The 26,137-nt window shown below is 39.0% G+C and overlaps 1 protein-coding gene across 1 annotated transcript; it reads left to right on the top strand.

The window, feature by feature from the left end:
* Positions 1 to 4,468: 4,468 nt before the first annotated feature.
* On the top strand, positions 4,469 to 21,518 carry higd2a (HIG1 hypoxia inducible domain family, member 2A). Its single transcript, XM_039775387.1, has 2 exons — positions 4,469 to 4,681; positions 21,163 to 21,518. Exons 1-2 carry the CDS (start codon positions 4,501 to 4,503, stop codon positions 21,327 to 21,329), a joined length of 348 nt encoding a protein of 115 aa, XP_039631321.1. The 5' UTR covers positions 4,469 to 4,500; the 3' UTR covers positions 21,330 to 21,518.
* Positions 21,519 to 26,137: the final 4,619 nt, after the last annotated feature.

The raw sequence follows: 26,137 nt of genomic DNA, 5'->3' as shown, positions 1-26,137 counted from the left end.
TATCGTCTTGGATTTAACAGCAAGGAAGACTTGATGTGAAGAGTAACAAACACAGACAGGAATTCTGTCCTCAAGGTAAAAGCCCTTTATGAACCTTAACACATTGGTTAGTAGCATATTCAGAGTGCTCACCCACCATGTTATCCTAAACAAGTCATGTAACGTCCCTTTGCTTCAATTGTAGAATTTATAAAAAATATTTATCTGCACTTGATTTACATTTATACTGAACATAGGTGGGTGGTATGGAAAATAAGAAATTATTTTATTCATGTATTAGCATAAATAAATATAGAAAAACTTATAAGCATTAACCTTAGTACAAGTATTAATGCAAGTCAGACATACTAAGCAAATGGTTAAATAAAGGCACATGCCAAGATTTTTTTTTTAATTAAAGCTTAGCTGAAGTCGCCAATATCTTATCAGCTTGAGAGGCAAGGAAGGGAGAGAAGAATAGTTGGAGAAGTCCAAGAATGAAAAAAGGGGAGCATCTGTAAGCTCCAGGCCTACCACAAAATAAGTGAAGCAAAAAAGTGAAGGTGAATAGCAAAATATGGGAGATAATGATGGTTCACATGAAAACCTGGGAAGCCAGCTGCAGAAGCGAGTCAGAAGGAACAACGAATGAGCTGTTTTGAGCGAGGTCAGGATGATAAGAAATTATTACAGTATATAAACTGTGATTTTTGGCCTGTTCAGTGCTCAGCTCACTTTGGCCTGATTGGCTTGAGTCTACCTTATTGGTTATTGCAATAAATCTAATTACTCTGTTTGCCTATCCTTCAACTCCTTTAGCCTTTATTTAAAGTGAGAATCTTCAGCGTATTTTTCGCTTCTACAGTGGCACCATGGTGCAGTAGTAGCACTGCTGCCTGGCATTGAGGAGACTGGGGTTTGTGTCCCAGGTTCTCCCCGTGTCTGTGTGGGTATTTATTCCTAACTTGCGCCCTATGCTAGCTGAGACTGGCTCCAGCACCCCTGGTGACCCTATTCAGGAATAAGCGGATTAGAAAATGAATGAAGATTGAGAGAACAAAGGTTGCTTGATAGACTTAAAACTGACGTAAATTGGGCATTGTGTGATTTTAATGAAGTGGAGAGCTAAAGAAGGACAGAAAAACTCCAGATGATAAAGTCGTAGCATACATATAAGTAAGGAAGGCCTGCAAACACTGATGGAGTAAATGGTCTAAGCATGAAGTACAATACAAAAAAGACAAAAGTGTAGGGTGGAGGTCATGGGTTGGGGGCTAGTCATAGAGAGACTAGGAAAGTTAATAGAGGACATGAGCAGAACATCACAATAGACTGAAAGAGCTGAGGTAGCTAACCGTCAAATTCTCTCTACATTAAATCAGACATCTGAAATCAAATACAAGGTGTCTCCTTCAGATATAAAGCCCAGTAAGATCTGTCTCAAATGCTCTTCCCTCAAGTATTTGATTTACTGCTTAAATAAAAGAATCCCACTGGATTCATCTTTTGATATTTCTGGACTCCTCAGTCCTTTCAAGCCTAAAGAGTTTTACTTGCCTTAGCCTCTCAGTGTAGCTCATGTTGATTATCTCGGCAGCACACAGCTTCTGGTGCCACAGTGATTTTTTTTTTTTTAATGTGGAGACTAGAACTGCACACATTACCTCTGATGCAGTGTTACTGATTTATGTTTTCTACTAAATAAAATGAAGTTGTGTCTTTTAATGTTTCTTGTTTATCACGTCACTGGAGAGTGGCAATGTCTTGCATGTTGGTCTATCTACACTGCAATATACTGCAAAACATAACATTAGACTAATGTTCTATTAGTACCTTATCCTTTCAGTATAGTATACGTGTTACTTGTTTACTGTAGATATAGAAAATAGGCCTTTATTACTCTTAAATAAAAAACACATAGCCGACCCATTGTTGTGCTGCTAGAGCCAATCCCAGCCAGCACAGGGCGCAAGGCAGGAAAAAAACCCCGGGCAGGGCGCACACACACATACACACCAAGCACAATTAAGGATAGCCATTGCACCTAACCTGCATGTCTTTGGACTGTAGGAGGAAACTGGAGTACCCGGAGGAAACCCATGCAGACATGGGGAGAACATGCAAACTCCACGCAGGCAGGACCCGGGAAGTGAACCCGGGTTTCCTAACTGTGAGGCAGCAGTGCTACCCACTGCGCCACCATGCCGCCCCTTCTCTAACCAACTCTCTTAAATTCTTCTGCAGAACAGACTACTTAATTCAAATCAATCAGACTTCCATTCCACCGAGACAGCTCTACTTAACATTGTCCACACATTATGGCTGGCTACAGCTACCCACATGTCATCTGTCCTCATCCTGCTAGATCTCTCCTACACCTTCATCACCGTCAACCACCAGATCCTCTTTGCCACCCTCTCTGACCTTGGCATCACTGGAACTATTCTTGGGTACCTTGAGTCCTACATTTGGGCAGCTTTTCTACTTTTCAGGTCACTACATTGTCTTGTGATTCAGCCTTGGCACTACCCACTTCCCAGGGCACTGAAAGATTTAATTGTCAAAAGTAACAGCAGTTTATTTAAACACAGAGAAATCAAAAAGCACTACAAACTGATGTGTAAAACAGTGCAATTAAAAAGTCATTCAATAAATACATTTTTTAAAAAATCCATAAAATAGTGCCATTAAAAAAACAACAAAATGTTCCAGGGTGTGTAATGAATAAATATTCCAAATAAGTTAAAATTCAAAAGGCAGGGGATAAAATTCATGTATGTTCCTTCTACCTCTTTCTACATCCTCATTAGGACCCATGGGAGTACTCAGCTGGCACTGGGGGATCTGGACCTGCCATCTCTTTCAGTAACTGCAGCTCCTGAGGCACCATTCCCTCTCCTGAATGCCTGCGTGTCAGGACCCCATCTTCCACCAACTCCCATGGCCTCTGTCACCCTTTCAGCCAACGAGAGCACAACAACCACATTTCTGAGCTCCTCCAGCTCTCCGATCTGCTCTCTAGAAACTCATCAGCAGTATGGATACTGCCCAATTCATTCTCCATGTTTACCAGTAAAAAATCGGTGATTGCTTTCTGTTTTGTTTACTTCCTTTTTCCTGTTCCTTTACCTTTCTCTATTGTACAAACCCCACACCCTTTCATTCTCCAAAATCACCATCAGCTGGCGCCCTCTGATTTCTGTGCTGCTATTAGGTCGCAGTCATTAATAGGTAATGGCCATGCCGACACAAGCGCTTTCCATACCAGCCTTAGATACAACAACCAACAAGAATGTGCCACAAACACTAAAAAGGATTAAATAACTAAAACTATTCATATCAATTCACCCCATACTACTCTCACAACATGGCATCATATAGTGGCATGTATTAAGTTAAAATCTAGTATGCTTACCTACAGTGTAGTCAGTGGGTCAGCACCTATACAGTATATACATGGAGACACTTGTGAGGCCTTATGCTGTTCTCCACTACTCAGGTCTGCAGCATATTATGATACCACCTCCGCATGGTAACAAATCTGAAATAGCTACCAGCTAATGGAACAAGCTACCACTTCCATTTGAAATGCTGATTCCCTCAATGTGTTTAAGAAGCATTTAAAGACTGTGTTATGTGGTGAATTTCTGTGTAACTGATATTAACTGTTAGGTGTGTTATTAGCGGTGGTGATCAATTTTGTACCTTCTCCTGTAACACTTGTTCCTAAACTCCCCTAGACTGATGTTAACTCGATTATGTTGACCTGTTTCATAAGTTGCTTTGGATAAAAGCATCTGCTAAGCAGATATTGTAAATGTACTTTTCTTCAATGTTGATTACAGAGACACATTGTTCTACTTTCATAATAGAATCCATCCATCCATTTTCTAACCCGCTGAATCCGAATACAGGGTCACGGGGGTCTGCTGGAGCCAATCCCAGCCAACACGGGGCACAAGGCAGGAACCAATCCTGGGCAGGGTGCCAACCCACCGCAGGACACACACAAACAAACCCACACACCAAGCACACACTAGGGCCAATTAAGAACCGCCAATCCACCTAACCGGCATGTCTTTGGACTGTGGGAGGAAACCGGAGCACCGGAGGAAGCAGGGAGGACCCGGGAAGAAGTCCTTATCTGCTTTTTTCTTTTTTAGCTCATTGCTCTTCTGCATGCCCCAGTATACCACATCTTTAGATGTCTGTATATCCCGTCTGTTTCTTTGATTTCTTAATTCAATTTCTCCATTACTTCACTAAGCAGCTGCTCTATAAACTAATAATTTGCATGTTTGCCTTAAATTCTGGATAACACTGAATTTGTGAGTTTTGTATACACCTAACAGTGTAGCTTCTTCTCAAAGTATCCACCGCAACTCCATGTCAGTCCGCTTCTTAACGGCAACGAAAAACGAGTCGACTGACACTCGCTTGTATTGGGTTCCTCGGGTCACGTGACAAGATGTCGTTTTTCCCCACAGTGCACTGCGGCTGCTACCTGCGTAGTTTTGAAAGATGGCTGCTACTTCAAGTTCAGTGAAAGAGGATTCCCTCTCTAAAGGTGCAGCCTCTGTGCCGTTTGACTTATCTAAGACGCCCAATATTGAAGGCTTTACTCCTCATAGGCGGACTTTAGATGAAGGCTTCAAGGAAAAATTTTTAAGAAAGACAAAGGAAAATCCATTTGTTCCAGTAGGTGAGTTTTGTTCAAGGACTTTTTGAAAGGACTTTCGGCTGTTGATGTTACAGATGTGTTGAGTAAGAGCAGGGAAGGTAAGGCTATTGAGAAGAAATTTAAGGTCAGCGTAAGCACCTCGTACTTGACGAGAGTCCCGGAAAGTGTGTGCATGTCCGCCGCAAGGCGCACAACGAAGCAGAAGTTAGCTCCTTACTCGCTTTCATCCTGAAGACCTGTTACTAATTTAGCGTTAACACAACGACAGATATACCTTTGGAGAATAGCAATTGAATTTTGCCCGGCCAAGCGAGAGTAAGTGCGGCAGGCAAAGTTGGTAAAGTCGCATATCTAATAAGTTGGATCGTCAGGATGTTTAATGGGCACTTTAGATTGTTAAATGTCGTTGAGACACTCTCATTTTCACAGTTTCGAGAAAATCCAGATGCCTTTAAGATGCATTTAAGTTTTGCCCAGCCCACTGCGGGTAAATGGGTTGGCAAAGTTGGCATACACCCGTATCTAATCAGCTGGGTTTACTGTGACGTTTAAAGGGAAATCCAATGGATTAAATGTTGTTGTGCTGCACACAACAATCTATATTGGTTAGTTTAGAAGTCACGAAACCTGCATGTGGAAGTAAAGAGATTAGAGAAGGCGAGATAAATTCTAAATTGCCTTTAGAGAAATGGCAACTAATGACAACAGTGTAATTGCAGCCTGCAGTACAGTACCTATGAGGTCAGTCATGTATTGCCCCAACATCACAAAACACCCATCCTATTAGACAATGCTTGGCATTAGGGCCCCGTTACACTATGGTTAAGATTAGGGTTTTGGGAGGGTTATCTGACTCAAAAGGCATTTTGTGTCTGACGATGTGGGCATTACCTGACCTAAGTCATAGATATTGCAGGCAGCAGTTAGACCCTTCTCACTAATGAGCGAGCTGTCACATAATGACAGGAATTAATTCAGGGGAGGGAGGTGTGCGATAGATCTGGTGGGATTTTAACAAATCCACACCTTCATGAAAAGTAACAATAGTTTAAAGGTGTCAGTCTCCATTAAAGTGTGATGTCAACATGTCGTAAGGTACAAACAATCTCAAAATTTAAAGGGATAAGTAATTTCAGATTAGATATTGGTGTTCTTATTTCTCATTTACCAATATTCAAGGATTGCAGGTTAAAGGCCCAGTATGGGAGTGTTTTGAATACATTTAAATAAAGGAAACAAACAACTGTAGAATGAAAACCTAAACCCTCTATTTAGATATCCTTCTTAGCTGAGACAGGGTTTTGTCCTTTAATGATAACCATTTGTTTTAATAAGGCCTGTCAGTGGGCCAGTGGCAGTATATAAAAATCTTCTGTTCTCTTAAAAAGAGTAGAGAGAAAATATTTTCATAAAACTTTGCAGCTTGTGACAAAAGCACCTTTTTGAGTCTGATATACCCAATTATGTATTTGCTGTTTGTAATTGTGTATTGTGTTTCAGTGCTAAAATGTACTTTTGAATATCTAAGGCAGGGTGCCCACACTTTTTCAGCTTGTGAGCTACTTTTAAAATGACCAGGTCAAATGATCTACCTACATTAAAAATGATATATATATCTCTATCGAGTATACTTTATACATAAAATATATGTTGTCGTACCTTGCATAACTGAATAACCTTTATGGCACAATACATTTATGGTCACTACAGTATTTGGATTTAATAATCTTCATGTGGGAAAAGGGTGACTCGCGTAAATAAGTACACCTGAATAATGCAGTCAAGGAGGTAGCACATTTCCTCATGTTTGGGTACTTTTCCTCTGTGAGTAAGTTCCAAAACTGTCCAAGAGCCCCAGACTTCAGCTGAATGTCACCCTGTAGTGTCAAAATCTCACCCTCCACTGTAGAGGAGTTTTAGGTGAAACAGTGTTGCAATTTCTGATGCTAGTGAATCGCCCTCAACATTTTCCCTAAATGGATAGCACTTAAATGTAGCGATTGGCTCAAGTAAAAGCTGAGTCTTGAAACCGTCTGTCAAAGTCTGACAGACAATTTTCAATCTGCTCTGTGTAGCGAACGCTGTCAAGTTGCGCACACGCCTTCCATTGCGTCTCCACCTCTGACGTGAGGTTTTTGATGTTCCCCAAATCAAGGCGCTGCAGCTTTGAGGACAGAACTTGCTTTTTTCGTTTGAAAGCATTAACTGAGCTAATCATATTCACCATGAAGTTCTCTTTTTCCTTGCAGCTGTAAATTAAGCTCATTCAACATGTTGGTCAGATCGGAAAAAAATTGCCAAGTTGCCTTGATTGTTATTAAATTACTTGTATTCTGCATGTTTAATGACAAGGAGAAACTCCTTTTTCTCCAGCCAGGGGTCTTGAAATCTCAGCAGGAATTTCTCCCTAGCCATCTGTCTCATTGAAGGCCTCTTTTATCATCTCTCCATCTTGGAAGGTCTTCTTATGCTTAATGATCGAGTGATTCACCCGGAACGATGCTTCGTTGTGTCTGCCTTTGCTTTCAAATTCAGCCGAGTGAAAAATGACGGCTGTCCTATTAACTGCGATTTTAGTTCCCTCTCCTTTCTCTTTCTCAGATTGCTTTTCGGAAGGAAGTCAGTTTCATAGTTTTTATGAACAGTTCGAAAATGCCTTTCCACATTTTCCTTCTTTGGAGTAGCAATGATAGATTGACAGATCAGACAAATGCACTTCGATTGTGACACTGTGAGAAAAAAAATCCTCTTCCAATTCCATATATAGCCCATATAGCTCAAACAATTTTTTTTAAAATCCATTCTTTAGTCGATATAAATTGGAAGGCTAACTAGATCACTTAGATAGCCAGAGTATTGCAGTAGCTCGCACGTTTGATCGTGAGTGCAGGATGACCAGTGTGTTAGAAGAAAAGAGATCTCAGACTGGCCGCCCTGTATGTAAATCAAGTGGCAAAGGCCATAGGGAGGATATATGATAGACTAACGTTTAATTTTTTTTAAATTTATTTTTTTGAATGCATCGCGATCTACCTGCACTGCCTTTACGATCTACCGGTCAATCGACGTTAAGGGCATCAAGTACATACAGTTAGACATTATTATATTAATGCCATACTCAACTTTAAACTGATGTTTTTTAAAGTTTTAGTTAATCCCATCAATTTGTAGTGCTTGCCAATGAAAAATGTAATCTTATATTTTCGTGCAGAATGGAATTTTTCACATAACAGAAGCAAATAAAGAGCACTGCTGTATACTGGAAAACAATGTGAAAACTTCTATTGAAAAAAAGTCTTCAATTAACATAATCCATATGGTCGTTAGCCAGTCAACATACAAAGCAGTATTTGTTTTTGTAAAATATTGTTAGTTCCTTCTGGTATTATCTGTGCACATGTGACTTTTTGACTTGAAGATGTGCCTCTACCTGTCATTCATTTGTCAAGAGTGCTGTCTTTAGTTCAAAAAGTCTGTCCCTTGAGTCTTCCAGATCTTGTTTAGTCCTCATTAGGCACTGGAAGTGTCATCAGTTAACAGCTCCTAATGACAATTCTTAACCAGACTAACGCCTAACAACATTCTTTGTTTTAGTTCATCAAATAAATCTTAACTGCACATTAGTTTAAAAAAAATGCCATTATTTTAGTTCAGATATCAACAAAATATGTTATTTGGTTAGAGGTGTCCAAACGTTTGATTAGAACTGTATAATTTCAACAACTTGTGGTGATGTTGATTTTTCTAATGTTTATAGAAATGTTTGCAATTCATTATTTTCTTTTCACGTTTATGACAGTTAAATGCTTTGACTGTCTATATTATGCACTATAAAATTTGTTGCATGTTTGCAGCGGCATCATTCCTGGGAGGTGGTGGTGTATAACAGATGTGCCCTCACTTGCACACTGTAATTGGAACATCCTTAATAAATTATTACTTTATTAAGCTGAACAACCTAATGGATTCTGTATGTACTTCGAATGTAGATTAAAAAAAAAAAAAAAAAGCAGAAGGAGAAAAACTATACAGAGAGTGGCTGACCAGAAAGTATTGAACTCTGGTCCACTGGAACTGTAATGCAGTAACCCTACCAAATTGTTTTAATATTGCCTTTCAATCTAATAGATATTTCTTTAGGATTATGAGGAAAAGTCCAAGAGCAAAGAAACCTTTATTACAGCCCCTGAAGTCACCTGCAAAAGAGCATTTGATTAATTGAAAAACAATCGATACACAATGCTTTTATTATAGGGTGCCTTTGTTGGGATGAAACAACCTTGTGAAAAGTAATATGAAGTAACAGTACATTGTAATTTAATGTAGAAGACACAGTGTTAGGGCTGCAAGAACTAATCATAATAATATGATCAATTATTAAAAACGTTGGCAATGGATCACATTCATTGATTAGTTGGTTGTGTCATTAGGCTGACTATGTCATGGTGCACAATTCTGTCACTACTTTATTAATTTATGGACAAGTTTGAAAAATAGCAGACAGTAAGCAATTTACAGAAAAGGTGGTAGAAACTTAACACTGCCAGAGTATGGGAGCACTTTATTCTGAACACAGGGAAAAATGGTTGTGAGATGCAAAACTGACCTCATGGCACAAGAGCACAATGGCGAACATTTGAAAAGGAAACATAATGTAAGCTGAATGTTACTTCAGTGTTATGTGTGATACAGAGATGTGAAAGTAATGTTTGCTAGGCTAGGCATAATGACATGACTTACAGTTTGAAATGAAGAATGATCAGAGTCATACTTGAGCCCACTGTAATGCGAATAAAACACATGCATATGCAACAGAATCCCAGAACACAGAGGATGGCTTTCTTTCCAAAACTGTTATCCTGCACTGAAAAAAGAAATTACTATATAGTATTTATCTTTCAATAATAACAAAAAATACTTGGATTATGCAAACGTCTACCATTACATTGAGGCCAGTTAAAAGAAAAGACATTGCAATCTTGATATTGCAGTGTTGTGCAAGCTAAATATAATTCTTTCAAAATTAAGAAAACATTTTGGTAGCAAATGGAGACTAAAATACACAACAATCCGAGGTCCAGTGCAATATGCTGAGATAGGAACTGAGTTTATGAAATTGCAGTTTAATTTACAGGATTCTGTCAAGCGGTCTCAACTTACCAGCATTTGTCTAGTCACTTTATTCTATTAATTTTACTGTAAATGGCCAAATATAGTATAATGATCTTACCCATGTCTAACAATTAAGTAGTTTTTGTTCACCATTAAAATAGGTGTCTATAAAACAACTAGTATGATCATCTTAAGTCATATTTCCATGTTCCTATTTTCAGTCATCTACAGTATGTCTGTAATTTTATAGGAAATGTAGTCAGTTTTCACTTCTCTGTTAAACTTATTCAGAACACTTGTTGGAAATGTAGAATTTGTGATTTGTTTTCAGTTAATAGCTATGAATTGAAAACAAAAAGTGCTGTATGCTCTGGAACTTGACTACAGGCAGGTTCAGACACATTCGTGAAAATCTGAGCTGACTGTATACACCAGTGCCAGAAATGCCTTTTCATTTATGAAGTGTATTTACTAATGTTAATTTGTTAATTGCTAAAATATTGCATTTATTACATTTAAAAGTGTCTGTTTGTTTGATTATAATCACAGAGACACCATTTCCATTATAGTTTAGCATAACATTGTCAGTGAATGGCTTTGCTCTAAACTCCACCTGCTTCTGGGTGTATCTGGGACTCATTGTGCTCTGCACAACTATTGGAGATAGTAAGGTGGTAGGGGATAACTGTGATTTGAAAAAGAACATTTTTCCTGAATGAGTGTTGTAGATGTGATGAACAGCTCTTGCTAATTAAAACTAATTATAGTAATTCATGCATTTGTAAGTAGTTTTAATGTTTTTAAATTCTGTTTTAAAATCTGTTTACAGCTTTAATTTTAACCTTACAAAATTTTTATAAATCTCAGTTGCAATACAATTGCAAGAGATATAATAGAAAATGGAATTAATATGTATGTATTTAAAATGTTTGTTTTTGATGGGATGTACAAAGAAATACTGATATTCTGTGCAAACAAATAATTAAAACTTGTTAGTGCTGCTGGGAATGGCGTTTAGGGGTTTAATGAAAGTACTGTGTTAACCAAAATCTTTGTTGTTAGTTACCCATCAATCCATCCATTATCCAACCCGCTATATCCAAACTACAGCATCACGGGGGTCTGCTGGAGCCAATCCCAGCCAACACAGGGTGCAAGGCAGGAAACAAACCCCGGGTAGGGTGCCAGCCCACTGCAGGGCACACACACACCAGGGACAATTTTGAATCGCCAATGCACCTAACCTGCATGTCTTTGGACTGTGGGAGGAAACTGGAGCACCGGGAGGAAACCCATGCAGACACGGGGAGAACATGCAAGGTGGAGCTGGGAAGCTAACCCGGGTCTCCTAACTGTGAGGCAGCAGCGCTACCCACTGCGCCACCGTGCCATCTTTGTTATTAGTTATCTTGAAATGTATATCTTTTTCATTTGTAATGTATTTTCTTACATTATATTGTAGCGGTCCAGTGCTGCTCAGATTCACACCATTGATGGCATGGTAAATGATTTTTTTTTTTGGCGGGGATTCCAGAAAAATGCCAGACTCTCTCACTTATTCACAAACAGAGACACGAATCAAATAAATACATGAATGAATAATATTTTAAATGGAAATGAAATATAAATAACAAAAAATCACACAACATTCCCCTTCGGTGATAACAAATGCAGCACACAATAATAAACACATTTTGCAAAACACCCATGCTAATGTCCGTGAATCATTTTACGAATGCAAATTAAGCTGATAGGGTGATAAATCCTGTGAACTGTAGAGGTGGATATGGAAGTTTGTTCTACCATTTCTGAAGCATTTCGTGTTGAGAAGCATGTTAGCGCACCCTCCGATGAAGATGATGCAGGCGAACACAAGACAAAAACTTGACTCCAATACAACAGTAATACAACAGCCCTCTTGTTCCTAGCTGCCCTCCAACGAGGGCAATACCCTTCGGGCAGCTGGGAAATGAAGTCCATCAAGTTGTGCCACAATATGCTTGTTAAGTATTGTGTAAATGTGGCAGAAAGGTGCCTCTACTGTGTATAAATAAATAAATAAAAAGTAGTAGTATCCAAAGCACACTTAAAGGATAGATTTGGTATTTTTCAAATCAAAGTTTTCTCAATTGTGGTACTGTATATTAATTTGCTACACAAAACTCTGCTCTAAATTGAAACATTTTCTATCATCTTAAAAAAAAAAAAAAAACTTGTCTGTTTGTTCATCTTACATTGAGGCTAAAGGTACACCAGTCCATAAGTGAATGAAAAAGCCCTAAAAAATACCAAATATTATCAATTTTTCAAGACAAATATTTGAGTATTGATCTTTGTCTTGACTCGCATATCACAATCCATGTTGCTTAAAGAAGGTAAAAAATCAAAAAGACATTTTGTCATCCTCCGCAGCAACGTTTCAGCCCCAGATAGTGTCCTCGCTGCCATCTGCAGAACAGGAAGGAAGAACTTGGCCCCTGGGGTGTGGCTTCACCTTCGGAAATCATCACCAAGGATCTTTTGTTGACATTTATGGAAAGTTGATATGAATTGATGTCTGTTCTGTAGACTTCTAGACAACAGCTGAAAAAGGCACACTTATGAGTGTTTTTATTGTTTCAGTATATGGAAGCTTATTTCTTTGTTATAAAGACTGCTTACTGCTTTTAGATTAATAATACATACATTTGCATCATTGATTGAGAATATTGAGTAGGCACATAGTATGTAATCAAGTGATGAGCTGAGCAGATAGGTATCCGTCTTCCTAACCCACTTATTCAGATTTATTAAGATGGAGCGAGATGATTTAAGGCTTTATAAACTATAAGCAGAATTGTAAAGTCAATCCTGGATGACCCATGTAACCAGTGTAGTGACATCAAAACTGGAGAAATGTGTTCGGATTTTCTTTTCCTAGTTAGGATTCTAGCAGCTGCATTCTGCACTCGTTGCAAATGATTTGTGTCTTTTTTGGGTAGTCCTGAGAGGAGTGCGTTACAGTAATCTAGTCTACTGAAAACAAAAGAGTGAATTAATTTCTCAGCATCTTTCAATGATATAAGAGGTCTAACTTTTGCTATGTTTCTTAAGTGAAAAATGCTATTCTAGTGGTTGGATGAATATGCAATTTAAAATTCAGATTACAGTCAACAGTTACCCCTAAGTTTTTTACCTCCGTCTTAATTTTTAATCCTAATGTATCCTGTTTATTTCTGATAACCTCATTGTATCCATTATTGCCAATTACTAAAATTTCAGTTTTCTCTTTATTTAGTTTGAGAAAATTACTATTCATCCATTCAGAAATACCAGTAAGACATTGTGTTAGTGTATCGAGAGAGTCGGAGTCATCAGGTGCTATTGATAAGTACAGCTGTGTGTCATCAGCATAGCTGTGGTAGCTCACGTTGTAACCTGAGATAATCTGACCTAACGGAAGCATATAGATTGAGAAGAGCAGCAGACCCAGGATAGAGCCTTGTGGAACACCATATCGGATATCATGTGTCTTTGAGATGTGATTACCACAACTAACAAAGAATTTTCTCCCTGCCAGGTAGGATTCAAACCAATTTAAGACACTGCCAGAGAGGCCCACCCATTGACTAAGGCGATTTCTAAGAATATTGTGATCAATGGTGTCAAATGCGGCACTCAGATCTAAGAGGATGAGAACAGATAAATGGCCTCTGTCTGCATTTACCGCAAGTCATTTACTACTTTAACGAGTGCAGTTTCTGTGCTGTGATTTGTTCTGAAACCTGACTGAAATTTATCAAGAATAGCATGTTTATTGAGGTGGTCATTTAACTGCATAATGACTGCCTTCTCTAGAATTTTACTTAAGAAGGGCAGGTTAGAGATGGGTCTAAAATTTTCAAAGCAGAGGGGTCAAGATTATTTTTCTTGAGCAGGGGTTTAACTACAGCAGTCTTAAGACAGTCTGGGAAGACCCCCGTATCTAATGAAGAATTTACTATGTCAAGAATATTGTCAATTAGCACGCCTGATACTTCTTTGAAAAACCTTGTTGGTATTGGGTCAAGGACGCAGGTGGAGGGTTTCAGTTGAGAGATTATACTATGTAATTCAGGTAAATCTATCCTGGTGAAAGCATTTAATTTGTTTATAATGGAGTACCGGGCTTTGGAGGTTCTGCAGTGTTGGGGAGATATACTATGTTATCTCTAATATCATTAATTTTTTGATTGAAAAATACAGCAATGTTCTCACAGGTTTCACTGGAAGTATTCTGGGGCATTCCTTTGTGTTACCTGGGTTTAACAGACGATCAATTGTAGAAAATAAGACTCTGGGATTACTAGCATTGTTATTTATAATCTTAGAGAAATAGCAGCCTCTCAAGACGGACTGTGTTATTGTATTCTGTTATTTTAACCTTCAATATCTCATAATGGATAGTTAGTTTAGTTTTCCTCCATTTACGCTCAGCTCTACGACATGTTCTTTTTAAATCAGACACTCTTTGGGTCTTCCATGGAATAACAATGCTAGAAGATTTTTAACTGTCTTTTCAGGTGCAACTATGTCAACAGCAGTTCTTACTTTAGAATTAAAGTTTTCCACTTTACTATTTACATTATCCTCGCTATTATAGTTGGCACTATAAACGGACTGATTGCTTAGAATGTTGTAAGTTTTAAAGCTGCTGATGAGTCAAAGAAGCGTTTTTAACAATATGCTTCTCATGATGTTTTCTATCATTATTTCTATATTAAATAGTAGAAGGAAATGGTCTGATAGACCGATATCAATGACCTGCTTTATATCAACTTTTAGTCCTTTAGTAATCACTAAGTCTAACGTATGACCTGCTTTATGTGTAGGTTGATTAACGAGCTGTCTCAAATCAAGAGTCCAGGAGGTTCATGAATTCTTTTACTTTTTGGTCACACTGATTGTCGATATGAAAGTTAAAGTCGCCGACTATTAAGAGTGTGTCATAGTTCGTAATTAAAATTGACATTAAGTCAGAGAATTCCTCAAAGAAAGACGCGTTATATTTAGGAGGTCTATACACGGATAATACTAGAACGTGAGAATCTCCATGAATAACAACGGCGAGATACTCAAAGGACTTAAATTTACCAAAACTAACATCTTTACATTTTAATCGGCTCGAGTAAATGTTTGCCAAGCCCCCCCCTTTTTCCCTGGCGGTCTGCACGAGTAAAACTGTAATCCGGAGGCAGATTCGATTAAAACAGCCGTGCCATCTGAGCTAAGCCGAGTTTCACTTAGTGCAATAAATTCAAAGTTTCTATCACTAATAAGATCGTTTATAAAAAATGTCTTGTTAGTTAAAGCTCTAACATTTAATAGTGCCATATTTAATGTTTCAGAGGGGCAGAGCTGAATTCTATGCACGTTATTGGTATTTGGAACAAGTTAATTTTTGTTAACGCCGCTCTGTGTGTATTTTTTATGTAATCTACAATCTGTTTTTATAGTTTTAATGCATTGTTGATCTAAAGTAGTAATTGCAATTAAATTATTGGTGTTTATGCCGCACTGCCTAGATTTTTTACGTGCATTAAGATTGGTTATTAGATTATTAATGTTGTACACTTTAACGGAAGACTGTGTTAAGCCATTATGTCCTATCAAAGCAGTAGCATTACGGAAGGGGTTTAAAGTAGAAATAGACAGTCAAGAGAGACAAATTACCTTAGCAATGTTTTCAGAGAGGACCCGGGCGCCAAATCTATTCGGATGCAGTCCATCCCGCTTGAAGAAGCACTGCCTTTCCCAAAAAAGGTCCCAGTTGTCAATAAACCCGATGTCTTGAGTCTCGCAGAAGCCTCTCAGCCAGTTGTTTAAACCCAGCAGACGACTGTAGTATTCATTTGATCGTCTGACGAGAGGTAGTGGACCCGAGATGAAAATTTTTGTCGATGGGGTTCTCTCCTTCGTGTCTTTAACTAGGGCTGCGAAGTCAGACTTGAGAACCTCTGACTGTTGGTGCCTTATGTCGTTTATGCCAGCGTGTAAAATAATGGATCCAACTGCCCTCTTGTGCTTCTGGTAGATGGTCGGCGCCCGTCTCATCACATCTTGGACTTGAGCACCGGGAAAACAAGAAACAAAAGATTTAATAAGTTTGTGTGCAGCCTGAAACTACACATCACCATTTATCAGGTTTATGGTTGCCAATATTCAAATGTACTTTGCATATTGTTATTATTTATGAATATTATCAATAATACACAAAGGCTACACATTAATAATACAAAAGGGGAAAGAAGAGCAATATATTACTCTACCAAGACAAAACACCTTACGAAAAAAGTTTCAAGAATCTGTGTTAAGATCATTTTTTATCTCTCTGATATACTAACAGTAATCTAATGAATTATTCAGCAGACGTTGGTCAAGAAACGTTACTTGGAGTCCTTTATACCAACGGCAGTACACCTGTAGATAGATAGATAATAGATAAATACTTTATTAATCCCAAGGGGAAATTCACATTAATCTGTATGATACCTCACTGTGACAGCCAAGTCAGAATTTTTTTTTTTTTTTTTTAAAGTCACTTTATTGACATTCAGGTGTGTATATATACTCAGCAAAAAAAGAAACGTCCCTTTTTCAGGACTGTGTATTTCAACAATAATGTTTTAAAAATCCAAATAACTTTACAGATCTTCATTGTAAAGGGTTTAAACAATGTTTTTCATACATGTTCAATTAACTATAATCAATTAATTAACATGCACCTGTGGAATGGTCGTTAAGACCTTAACAGCTTACAGAAAGTAGGCATTTAAGGTCACAGTTCTAAAAACGCAGGATACTAAAGAGACTTGTCTACCGACTGTGAAAAACACCCAAAGAAAGATGCCCAGGGTCCCTGCTCATCTGCGTGAACGTACATTAGGCATGCTGCAGGGAGGCATGAGGACTGCTGATGTGGCTAGGGCAATAAATTGCCATGTCCGCACTGTGAGACGCCTAAGACAGCGCTACAGGGAGACAGGAAGGACAGCTGATCATCCTCGCAGTGGAAGACCACGTGTAACAACACCTGCACAGGATCAGTACATCCGAATATCACACCTGCGTGACAGGTACAGGATGGCCACAACAACTGCCCGAGTCACACCAAGAACACACAATCCCTCCATCAGTGCTCAGACTGTAAGCTGAGAGAGGCTGGACTGAGGGCTTGTAGGCCTGTTGTAAGGCAGGTCCTTACCAGACATCACCAGCAACAACGCTGCCTTATGGGCACAAACCCACCTTCGCTGGACCAGACAGGAGTGGCAAAAAGTGCTCTTCACTGATGAGTCACGGTTTTGTCTCACCAGGGGTGATGGACGGATTCGTGTTTATCGTCGAAGGAATGAGCGTTACACCAAGGCCTGTACCCTGGAGCGGGATCGATTTGGATCGATGGCTAGGGCCATTTCCCCCAGAAATGTCCAGAAACTTGCAGGTGCCTTGGTGGAAGAATGGGGTAACATCTCACAGCAAGAACTGACAAATCTGGTCCAGTCCATGAGGAGGAGATGCACTGCAGTACTTCAAGCAGCTGGTGGCCACACCAGATACTGACTGGTACTTTTGATTTTGAGCCTCCCTTCATTCAGGGACACATTGTGAAACATTTTTAGTTTATGTCTTATGGTGTTGATTCTTTTAGTGTTCATACAAATATTTACACATTAAGTTTACTGAAAGTAAAAACAGTTGAAAGTCAGAGGACGTTTTTTTTACTGAGTATATTTATGTATGTATTTATTCACTAACATATCTAACTATATATTTAATGAACTGTAAAAAGCCAAATTTCCCCCAGGAGACAAATAGTTTCAACTCTGTCTCTCGCTTGCTCACTCTGTTATCACAAAGATTCTTCAGAAATACAAAACTCATGTTTTCTTAAGTCAAAACTTTTGCTGCTTCAAAGTGGGATCATTCAGTAAGTTTTAAGGCCTATGCATTTACTTATGGACCCGTATACCCTTTAGCCCCATTTAAGCTGTGAGAACAGACAAGATATTTAAAAAAAAAAAAATGCTATACTTTAGAACACAATTTTATGAAACATTTAAAAATATATCATGATTGAAAAATGCCAAACTTATCCTTTCAGAGTAATTGGCATGCTGAGTTAAAAAATGTATTCATTTATTCAATGGCAAAAAATGATACTATACTACAGGGTCTCTTATTCTGTAATATAGTTAATAAATAACATTTAAAATGAGTACTGTGTATTGTCTTTTTCCAAGTTATTTCAAGGAGAATTCTGGCTGTTTGTGTTCACTTGGTGGCCATTTTAAGCATACCTGTCTAGTGTCGGACATGACCCCTCATTTTGCCCAGAGAATAGCCCAAATTCTCTATGATACGAGTTTAAAAAGATTCTGGAAACATTCCTTAGGGTGTTTTGTCCATGCAAACTTGAAAATATCACACACTTTCAACAGATTGTTCATGCACATATTCATGTCTTGGATCTTCTGTTCCCCCTCATTCTAAAAGTGCTGTACTGTATTGTGTTGAGATTTGGGGCTGTGCAGTCCACTGATGTAAATGGAAGATACTGTCCTGTGACAGGGCGGCACAGTGGCGCAATGATAGCACTTCTGCCTCGCAGTTAGGAGACCCGGGTTCGCTTCCTGGGTCCACCCTGCGTGGAGTTTGTATGTTCTCCCCGTGTCTGCGTGGGTTTCCTCCGGGTACTCCAGTTTCCTCCCACAGTCCAAAGACATGCAGGTTAGATGGATTGGCGATTCTACATTGTCCCTAGTGTGTGGGTGTGTGTGTCCTGCAGTGGGTTGGCGCCCTGCCCAGGATTGGTTCCTAAGTTGCGCCCTGTGTTGGCTGGGATTGGCTCCAGCAGACCCCCGTGACCCTGTGTTCAGATACAACGGGTTGGAAAATGGATGGATGGATGTCCTGTGACATGCTTGCTATGTGTGCTTTGTAACATGGCACAATATCTATTCCAAGTATCAGTTTGAAATTAAAATATAGACTGTGAAAATAAAATGATGCACATTAAAACTTTATGAAATTTTGCGGCTTATACTAGTGTTCAGGCAACATTTTTCCAGTCTTCAGTTTTGGCAGGTGTTTTCGTTATTGTGACCTTTCTGTTGACTTGAACAAGTCTGGCTGTTCTCCTCTGACATCACCTAAAAACCAACAATGCGTTTTATACCATGCATTGCCACTCATTGGATTTTTTTGTTTATTTTAATGAATGAAAATCCCAGCTAGAGCAGCGGTTTCTGAGATGCTGAAATCACCACAAACTCAAATCTCAAAGTCTATTATATCTTGTATTCTATATAGTCTAATGGTTCAGCACACAAAAACTAAGACATATTTGCTCATGTATAACGAGTTTAGAGGAGGAGGAAGCTATTTGTGTTAGGGAGAGGAGGAGGACAGTTCAGCGCCACACTAGTTTGAATGGAGTTCAACAGTGTGAGGTTTTTTTTTTTTTTTTTTTTTTTGTGGCTGGAGTGCCAATCCTGCCATCAGCCCCAAGTTTCCCCTGCAAGTTGGAGGACCTGCTTGTAAGGCAGGATGCAGGTTACAGGCCTTGCTCAAATGCCCAACGGAGTGGAATCACTTCAGGCATTTACATGATTCGAAATGGCAACCTTCCGATTGCCGGTGCAGATCCCAAGCCTCAGAGCCACTCCTACCCTGTTAGGGAGCAGGTGTACCTAAGAAATGTGGTGATGAATCATAAACCAGTTACATTTTTCTGGAATTCCTGCTTTTCCAATGTGTGTGTATGGTTGTTTTGTTTTTTGGTAAAACATGAGGTTTTCTTCCATTAAGTAATGAATTTACATAGAAGTAACATTTTGTACTATGCAGTTGAAGTACAGGGTGAGTAATGATTATGTTAACACTAATGGTACTGCTATATTTATACTTTTTGTGGACAATTTATGTGCCACATATGGTACATGTGTTGAGCATGATGGCGAATAGATTGAGACATTCCTGTAAATCATCTTGCACATATGAAGTGTTTTGTGGCTAAATTGTTTCAGCCATTCAAATGTTAATATCATTTTGGCTTGCCCTGTATATTTTTTGTTCAGCTATTCTCTGGTGTCATGCTTTCTAGATTTCTATATGCATGATAACAACAAGAAATACATTGAAGTGGCTAGAATTTGCCAGGGTCCTATGAAGTGAGAAGGAGAATAAAACCAATCCTTTTGCATTCTTGCTTCATGAACATTTTTGGCAGCAGTTTTGCTGTCACTGATGCTGGGACTTCTGTTAAGTTTGTGTTCATATTTGAGAATAGTCGGTCTAAGAACCAGGTTGCCATTCCCATCCAGCTGCAACATACTTTACCTTCTCCAGTATGGTGATGACCCTAAACACTCCTCTGAATTAACAAACAAGTGGATGGTTTACTGAAAACAAAATATGCACTTTAGAATGACCATCTTAGCCTAATTGAACAGGACAAGTGAGTAGGTGTTGGCCTGAAGATTTCTCCCTCAAAACCTATATGCTGCCCAACCTTATTAAACATACATGAACAAAGCCTTTGCGCATTATCTCTGCTACTGGATGTACTTAGCAATATTACAAAGTATCCAGTAATTTTTGGGGGTAGAAAAAAATATATAGTGGCTTTTACGCCTTTAAATCTGTGCTAGCAAACACTTTTACTTTTCCATCTTAAATATGAACAGTGAAGCTATGTTTTATGGTTTATTTTGTTCAGCTTAGTTAAATGTGCCAGTTATTTTTGAGCCTGCTTTGGCAGTTATTAATGTAAATTGGACTCCTGAAATCCACCTAGGTGACAGTTCAATTGAAGTTCAAAATGTCATTTCACGATTGTTCTTTATCCTTTTTCCCCTTGCATTTTGTTTTTTAAACATTCATAGTTTAAAAAGGCATATTTGTGTTTAACTGTACATTTTGGGGTACGTAAATAGTTCAAGTGAAAAATTCTGCTTTATAATTGTATTTTACACTCTGTTTTCCTTAGCATTATAATATTTGTAATGAGGTCATTTTACCGCCCAGGGTCGGCATCAGCACGTTTTAACACACTTCATGTTATCAATGTGGCAGAAAGCCAATGCCAGCAAGACTTGCTCTGTCTCAGAGGGCACCATACTTTAGTGCCGGTTAACCCTAAATATGCATGGAAAGAATACTAGCGAACAGCATGAAGTGTTTACTGGGCCTCCCACATTTGCCATTTAAGGATGGTAGCTGGTTTAAATGTGGTTTGTTCTTTCTTCATAATTTGGTTTACAGCTTGCATTTGCTAATTGGTGTAATTTTTATTTTCATTCAGTTCATTTGCCAATTGACCAATGACATGTGAATTTTTATGACCTAAAGTTCTGTTCTTGTCTTGTTAGGTTGTTTGGCGACAGCAGCTGCACTCACTTATGGACTCATTGCCTTCAAGAAGGGTAAAACCCGTCAGTCTCAGTTACTGATGAGAACTCGAATTGCTGCACAAGGGTTCACAGTCGTTGCTATCTTGGTTGGTGTTGCAACTGCCGCCTTCAAGTCAAGGCAGTGAAGAGCAGCACCTGCGGTGGAGTGCTATTCTGAGTAACAGAGAGAGGCTTTGAAACTGTTACCTCCACAACTATACTGTCTGCATTGCTATTTTACAGTTCAAGAATACCTATGATAAAACTGCACTTTTAAAGGTGTTGCTTGGATGAAGCACTTTGTGACTTATTAAAAATTGTTAATGTCAAAGTGATCCGATAAGCAGAGATTCATTTCAGTGTGTGTTTACACTTTTTGTTGCTTTGAATAAAGGTTTATGATAGTGTTCTAGAACAGAAGGAGCAGGCAGTGTGGTGTAGTGGTTAAGGATTTGGACTTGTGGGTTCAAATCCCACTATGACATCACGTACATGAATATACTCTCTTTGGTGAGGTGTGTGCTTTCTAGTCTACCCTGAAGGTGAAATTGCCCACAACAATACTGTCTTAAGCTACTAATTTATACAGTAAGTGATTAGCTGTTAGTGCATTTGCCTCTGCATCTCTTAGTGCATTTTTTTTTTTAACACTACCCATTCTATATGTTACCATGTTGCTGCTCTTTCTTGGTGGACTACATATCACAGTGTGCACACTAGTAATGTCGAGCTACACTTCAGTAAGTGGCATACTTAGGACTCGCCTTAGGGAAGAAGAAAAGACAACAATCTTTCTAAACCAGTGATTGACCAGTTACAGTCTGTAGACTGTGAAACAGTTTGTATATGTTTATAGTACTAGGGTGTTGTACTGTGGTAGCCATAATGGATGCAGTAAGTCAAACAGCATAACACCTTTTATTGGCTTATTGAACAGATTACCGTATGCAAGCTTTCAGGCAGCTCATGTGCCTTCTTCAGGCAAGTTGTAATGAAGGGGCCTGAGCTCCCCGAAAGCTTCTATACTGTAATCTGTTCAGTTAGCCAATAAAAGGTGTCATTTTGCTTGACTTCTCATTGTATAAATGTATTAAATCCAATACCGCTGCTGTTTTTACACAAAATATCCTTGCCATTGTCTTTTTTTTTTTTTGTGGGGTCAATGCAGTATCGCCAGCTAATCTTACATGCATTTTGCTTGGGATGTGGGAGAACAATTACAGACAGTGACTGGCTTACAGAATTTATCCCAGGCTCCTGAACATGTAAGGCAGCTGCACTAACCAGCAAGCTCGCTGCAGACTAAAGGCAATGTCTGTTTTCTCTTGTCTTTCCCCATACCTGTTTGGGGTTTATTGTTCATTCTGCCATGTACATTGGCTTCCAATACACGGTTCCACAGTCCACTGGTAGATGTTACTGTACAGGCCCAGAACTGATGCCCATTTTATCCTCTATAGTCTTCATTCATCTGAGTTCCATTACCTACCAAACATTTGTCAGATTAAGGTGGGCAATGAGCTCTGCGTCAGTCGACCCAATTGATGCACAGATGCAGACTCTTTCTGTGGGTGACTACACCAGTTTCAGCACAAAGAATGTTAGCCTGGATGTCCTGAAACTTCCAGACATGTAATGGCAGTAATGAACAGTGAAGCTTTAAATGGAACTGGCTTTGCCCAAAGGGTAAACATACAAGTAGGCGGTGTGTATGTATGACTTGCAGCTTTTAATGCACATTGAAGCTTTAACAGTTTGGTACTCCTTCTGTAAATCTCAGGCTACAAGTGCATTTGTAATTCATATTTTCATGTCACTTTTGATTATAGTAGGGCTAATTAAATTACACTTTTAATACTTGCAAATGTGACATGCAAAAAGTTAACATCATCTTAAAATACACACTTTTAGTAAGACCTGACTTTCATGAGGCTGGTTACAGGTTTCAGTCACAAGCAGTAGTAGCTCTACCAGCATGGCCTGGTGGCTTTACTTACTTTCAGGCAGGTTAGCTAAATGCACCATCTTTACAAGCCTGGGAATGTAGTAAAAAGCAATAGCATTGTAAACTGTCAAATGAGAAATCAGTCAAAATGAAAATGAAGTGACGCTATGGAAAGCCAAACTGTTGGTCCAGGGGGGAAAAAAAATCGGAGGAGCTGCACTTCAAAAGTTGATCAAGAATGAAAAAGACCAGAAAGCAGTCGGTGCCAGCAACTTTATTTCTCTCCTCCCCAGTAAATAGAAGCAACTCCTGACTTAAAAGCAGAGTAAGTAGTGTGCTCTACCAACAGATGTGGTGGATTAACAGTTAAATGTGGACACCAACCTCCTATCAGTTGTTGGTCTGCTGTCCTGTCCTGTCCTGTCCTATGTGCTAGCTCTGAAGAAGTCCTGGTGCATCATAAGGTGATTTGATTATGTCATGCATTACACTGAAGCTTTGAGCTTGGGCTTGAAACATCATGCATCGAGGACAATGGAACAGGTCACAAAAATGAACAAGATGGTGTTACTGTCATGAACATGGGCAAAAACAATTTATAAGTTCATGCAAGCTGTTTGAGGGGTTAAAACAACAAAATAATATTGGGGGACAAATGTAAGTGAATTTAGTAGAAATCTAATCGGGGTTTGGCAAGCAGCATGACTGGGCACACAGGTGATAGATTTCATACAATTAATAGCTGAAACAAGGAAGATGAAGGCTGCCAAATGAGATCCAATTCCAGAAAATGAGATGACATTTCACCATAAGACTGGGCTACCAAGTGTGATATCATTAACGGAAGGTAACAAGCAGTTAGTATGGCGACCCCTGAATGCCTCCATACAGAGTCATCCCAAACCAGGTTTTCTCACTATTCACTGTTAATATTGTGAGCAGAATACTGATGGGACATAAGTAATGGCTGACTGAATTAAATGAACTACACTGTGTATCATAAACCAAAGAAAGTGCCAATGCCCAAGTTATCAAATGATGGAAGTGGTTCCAGACAATATTTGGTTTATTTGATCTATTCTGCTTTATTCCTTTTGTACCTAAAAATTAAATGTACTGTTTATTTTTGCTGTAGTGATTTCAGAAGGGGCGCGGGTTATTTCTGAACAAGTGCACTGAAAAGAGCACAAAAAGTGATAGAAGGTGATTTCATAGATAGAATGGCTGAAGCTTGTCAAGCTACTTGTCTTCTGCTATTCATCTGGATCAATGGCCCCTTAAATGATGGTATGTGTTATGTGGAATAATGGAAAGTTAATTCTGCAGATGGTGAATACTATGCATGGACTGTAAGTAAAGCCGTGTCTTGTTTTTCCCTTGCATGGTTCCGATTGAGTGGAATCCCTGCTGCTATTGAATGGCTTTCTGTAGGAGTACTCATTATAATGTCACTTAAAAGAATCAGAAGGTCACCAATGTTGCCTTCATGAATTCCATGAAAAGGTGTTCCATCATCCAATTTGCGATCACCAGCATTGGTGCAAGCCAAGGCATGAGCCCAAACCCCCCTCTTGAAGAGGACCCCAGGCCCTCACAGAACACACACACACACACACTCTATCAGCCACACCTATCCTGCGCATCATCAGGATGTGGAGGACACTCAGACCTGCTGAAGAAAAACAGCCATCTGAACCCCTCTTTTCTCACAAGACTGTGACAGTGCTGAGCATGAAACCAAAGAGACCTTGGAAATGCAAGTGTTACTGATCACTGTGCCGCCATGCCACCCTTCAAATTGAATTCTATACTTGAGCACTGGTCTGCAAAGTTGGTCCTGTACAGCCCCAGTGGCTGCAGGTTTTTGCTCCAACCTGGTGGCTTAATGAGAAGTCAGTTATTGTTTAAGTGACATTTTCATGTTTCAATGTAGTTGTCTCGCTTTTTACGATTCAAATGTTTTAATTACTCCTTCTTAGCAATAAGATACCAATGACAAAGGAACCAGCAGTTCGCCAACTAATGTGTTTCCATTTGCACCTGTGTGTTCATCTTAGACTATTTGATTTTACAAAATATTTGGAAGGAAACCGAAGAGAAAAAAAGTAAAAGCCAGGGAATTACTCAACCACTTCAGGTTAACAATCTTTTAGATGATACCCTTGCAAAGGAAAAATATACAATCTAAAAAGACACGGCAGAGTGAAGATACTAATAAGTCAGAAAAATTAAATTAGGTCTGCTATTGGAGACAATTGGTTTCTAATTAAGCCATCAGGCTGGACTAAAAACCTACAGCCACTACCGCCCTCCAGGTCTGACTTTGCAGACCCCTACTTTAAGAAGTCATGACAGGATCAGCAGAAAAATCAAAGACATATCTTAGTTAAAGATACACTGCAGTGCAGCTCCAAAACAAACAGGCGAATCTCTTGGAGGCTTCTTTTAAAACATTAGAACACTAGACGAGAACAGGCCATTCAGCCCAACAAAGCTCGACAGTCCTATCCACTTGTTTCCTCCAAGAAAACATCAAGTCGAGTTTTGAAAGTCCCTAACGTCTTACTGTCTACCACACTACTTGGTAGCTTATTCCAAGTGTCTATCGTTCTTTGTCTAAAGAAAAACTTCCTAATGTTTGTGTGAAATTTACCCCTAAAAAGTTTCCAACTGTGTCCCCGTGTTCTTGATGAACTCATTTTAAAATAACAGTCTCGATCCACTGTACTCATTCCCTTCATAATTTTAAACACTTCAATCATGTCACCTCTTAATCTTCTTTTGCTTAAACTGTAAAGGCTCAGCTCTTTTAATCTTTCCTCATAATTCAACCCCTGAAGTCCTGGAATCAGCCTAGTCGCTCTTCTCTGGACCTTTTCTAGTGCTGCTATGTCCTTTTTGTAGCCTGGAGACCAAAACTGCACACAGTACTCAAGATGAGGCCTCACCAGTGCATTATAAAGGTTGAGCAGAACCTCCTTGGACTTGTACTCCACACATCGTGTTAAA

This window comes from Polypterus senegalus, chromosome 13 (assembly GCF_016835505.1).
Source record: "Polypterus senegalus isolate Bchr_013 chromosome 13, ASM1683550v1, whole genome shotgun sequence".
NCBI classification, from domain to species: Eukaryota; Metazoa; Chordata; class Cladistia; order Polypteriformes; family Polypteridae; genus Polypterus; species Polypterus senegalus.
Note: the sequence above shows the minus strand (reverse complement) of the source record. Positions and strands in the feature narration are given on the sequence as shown.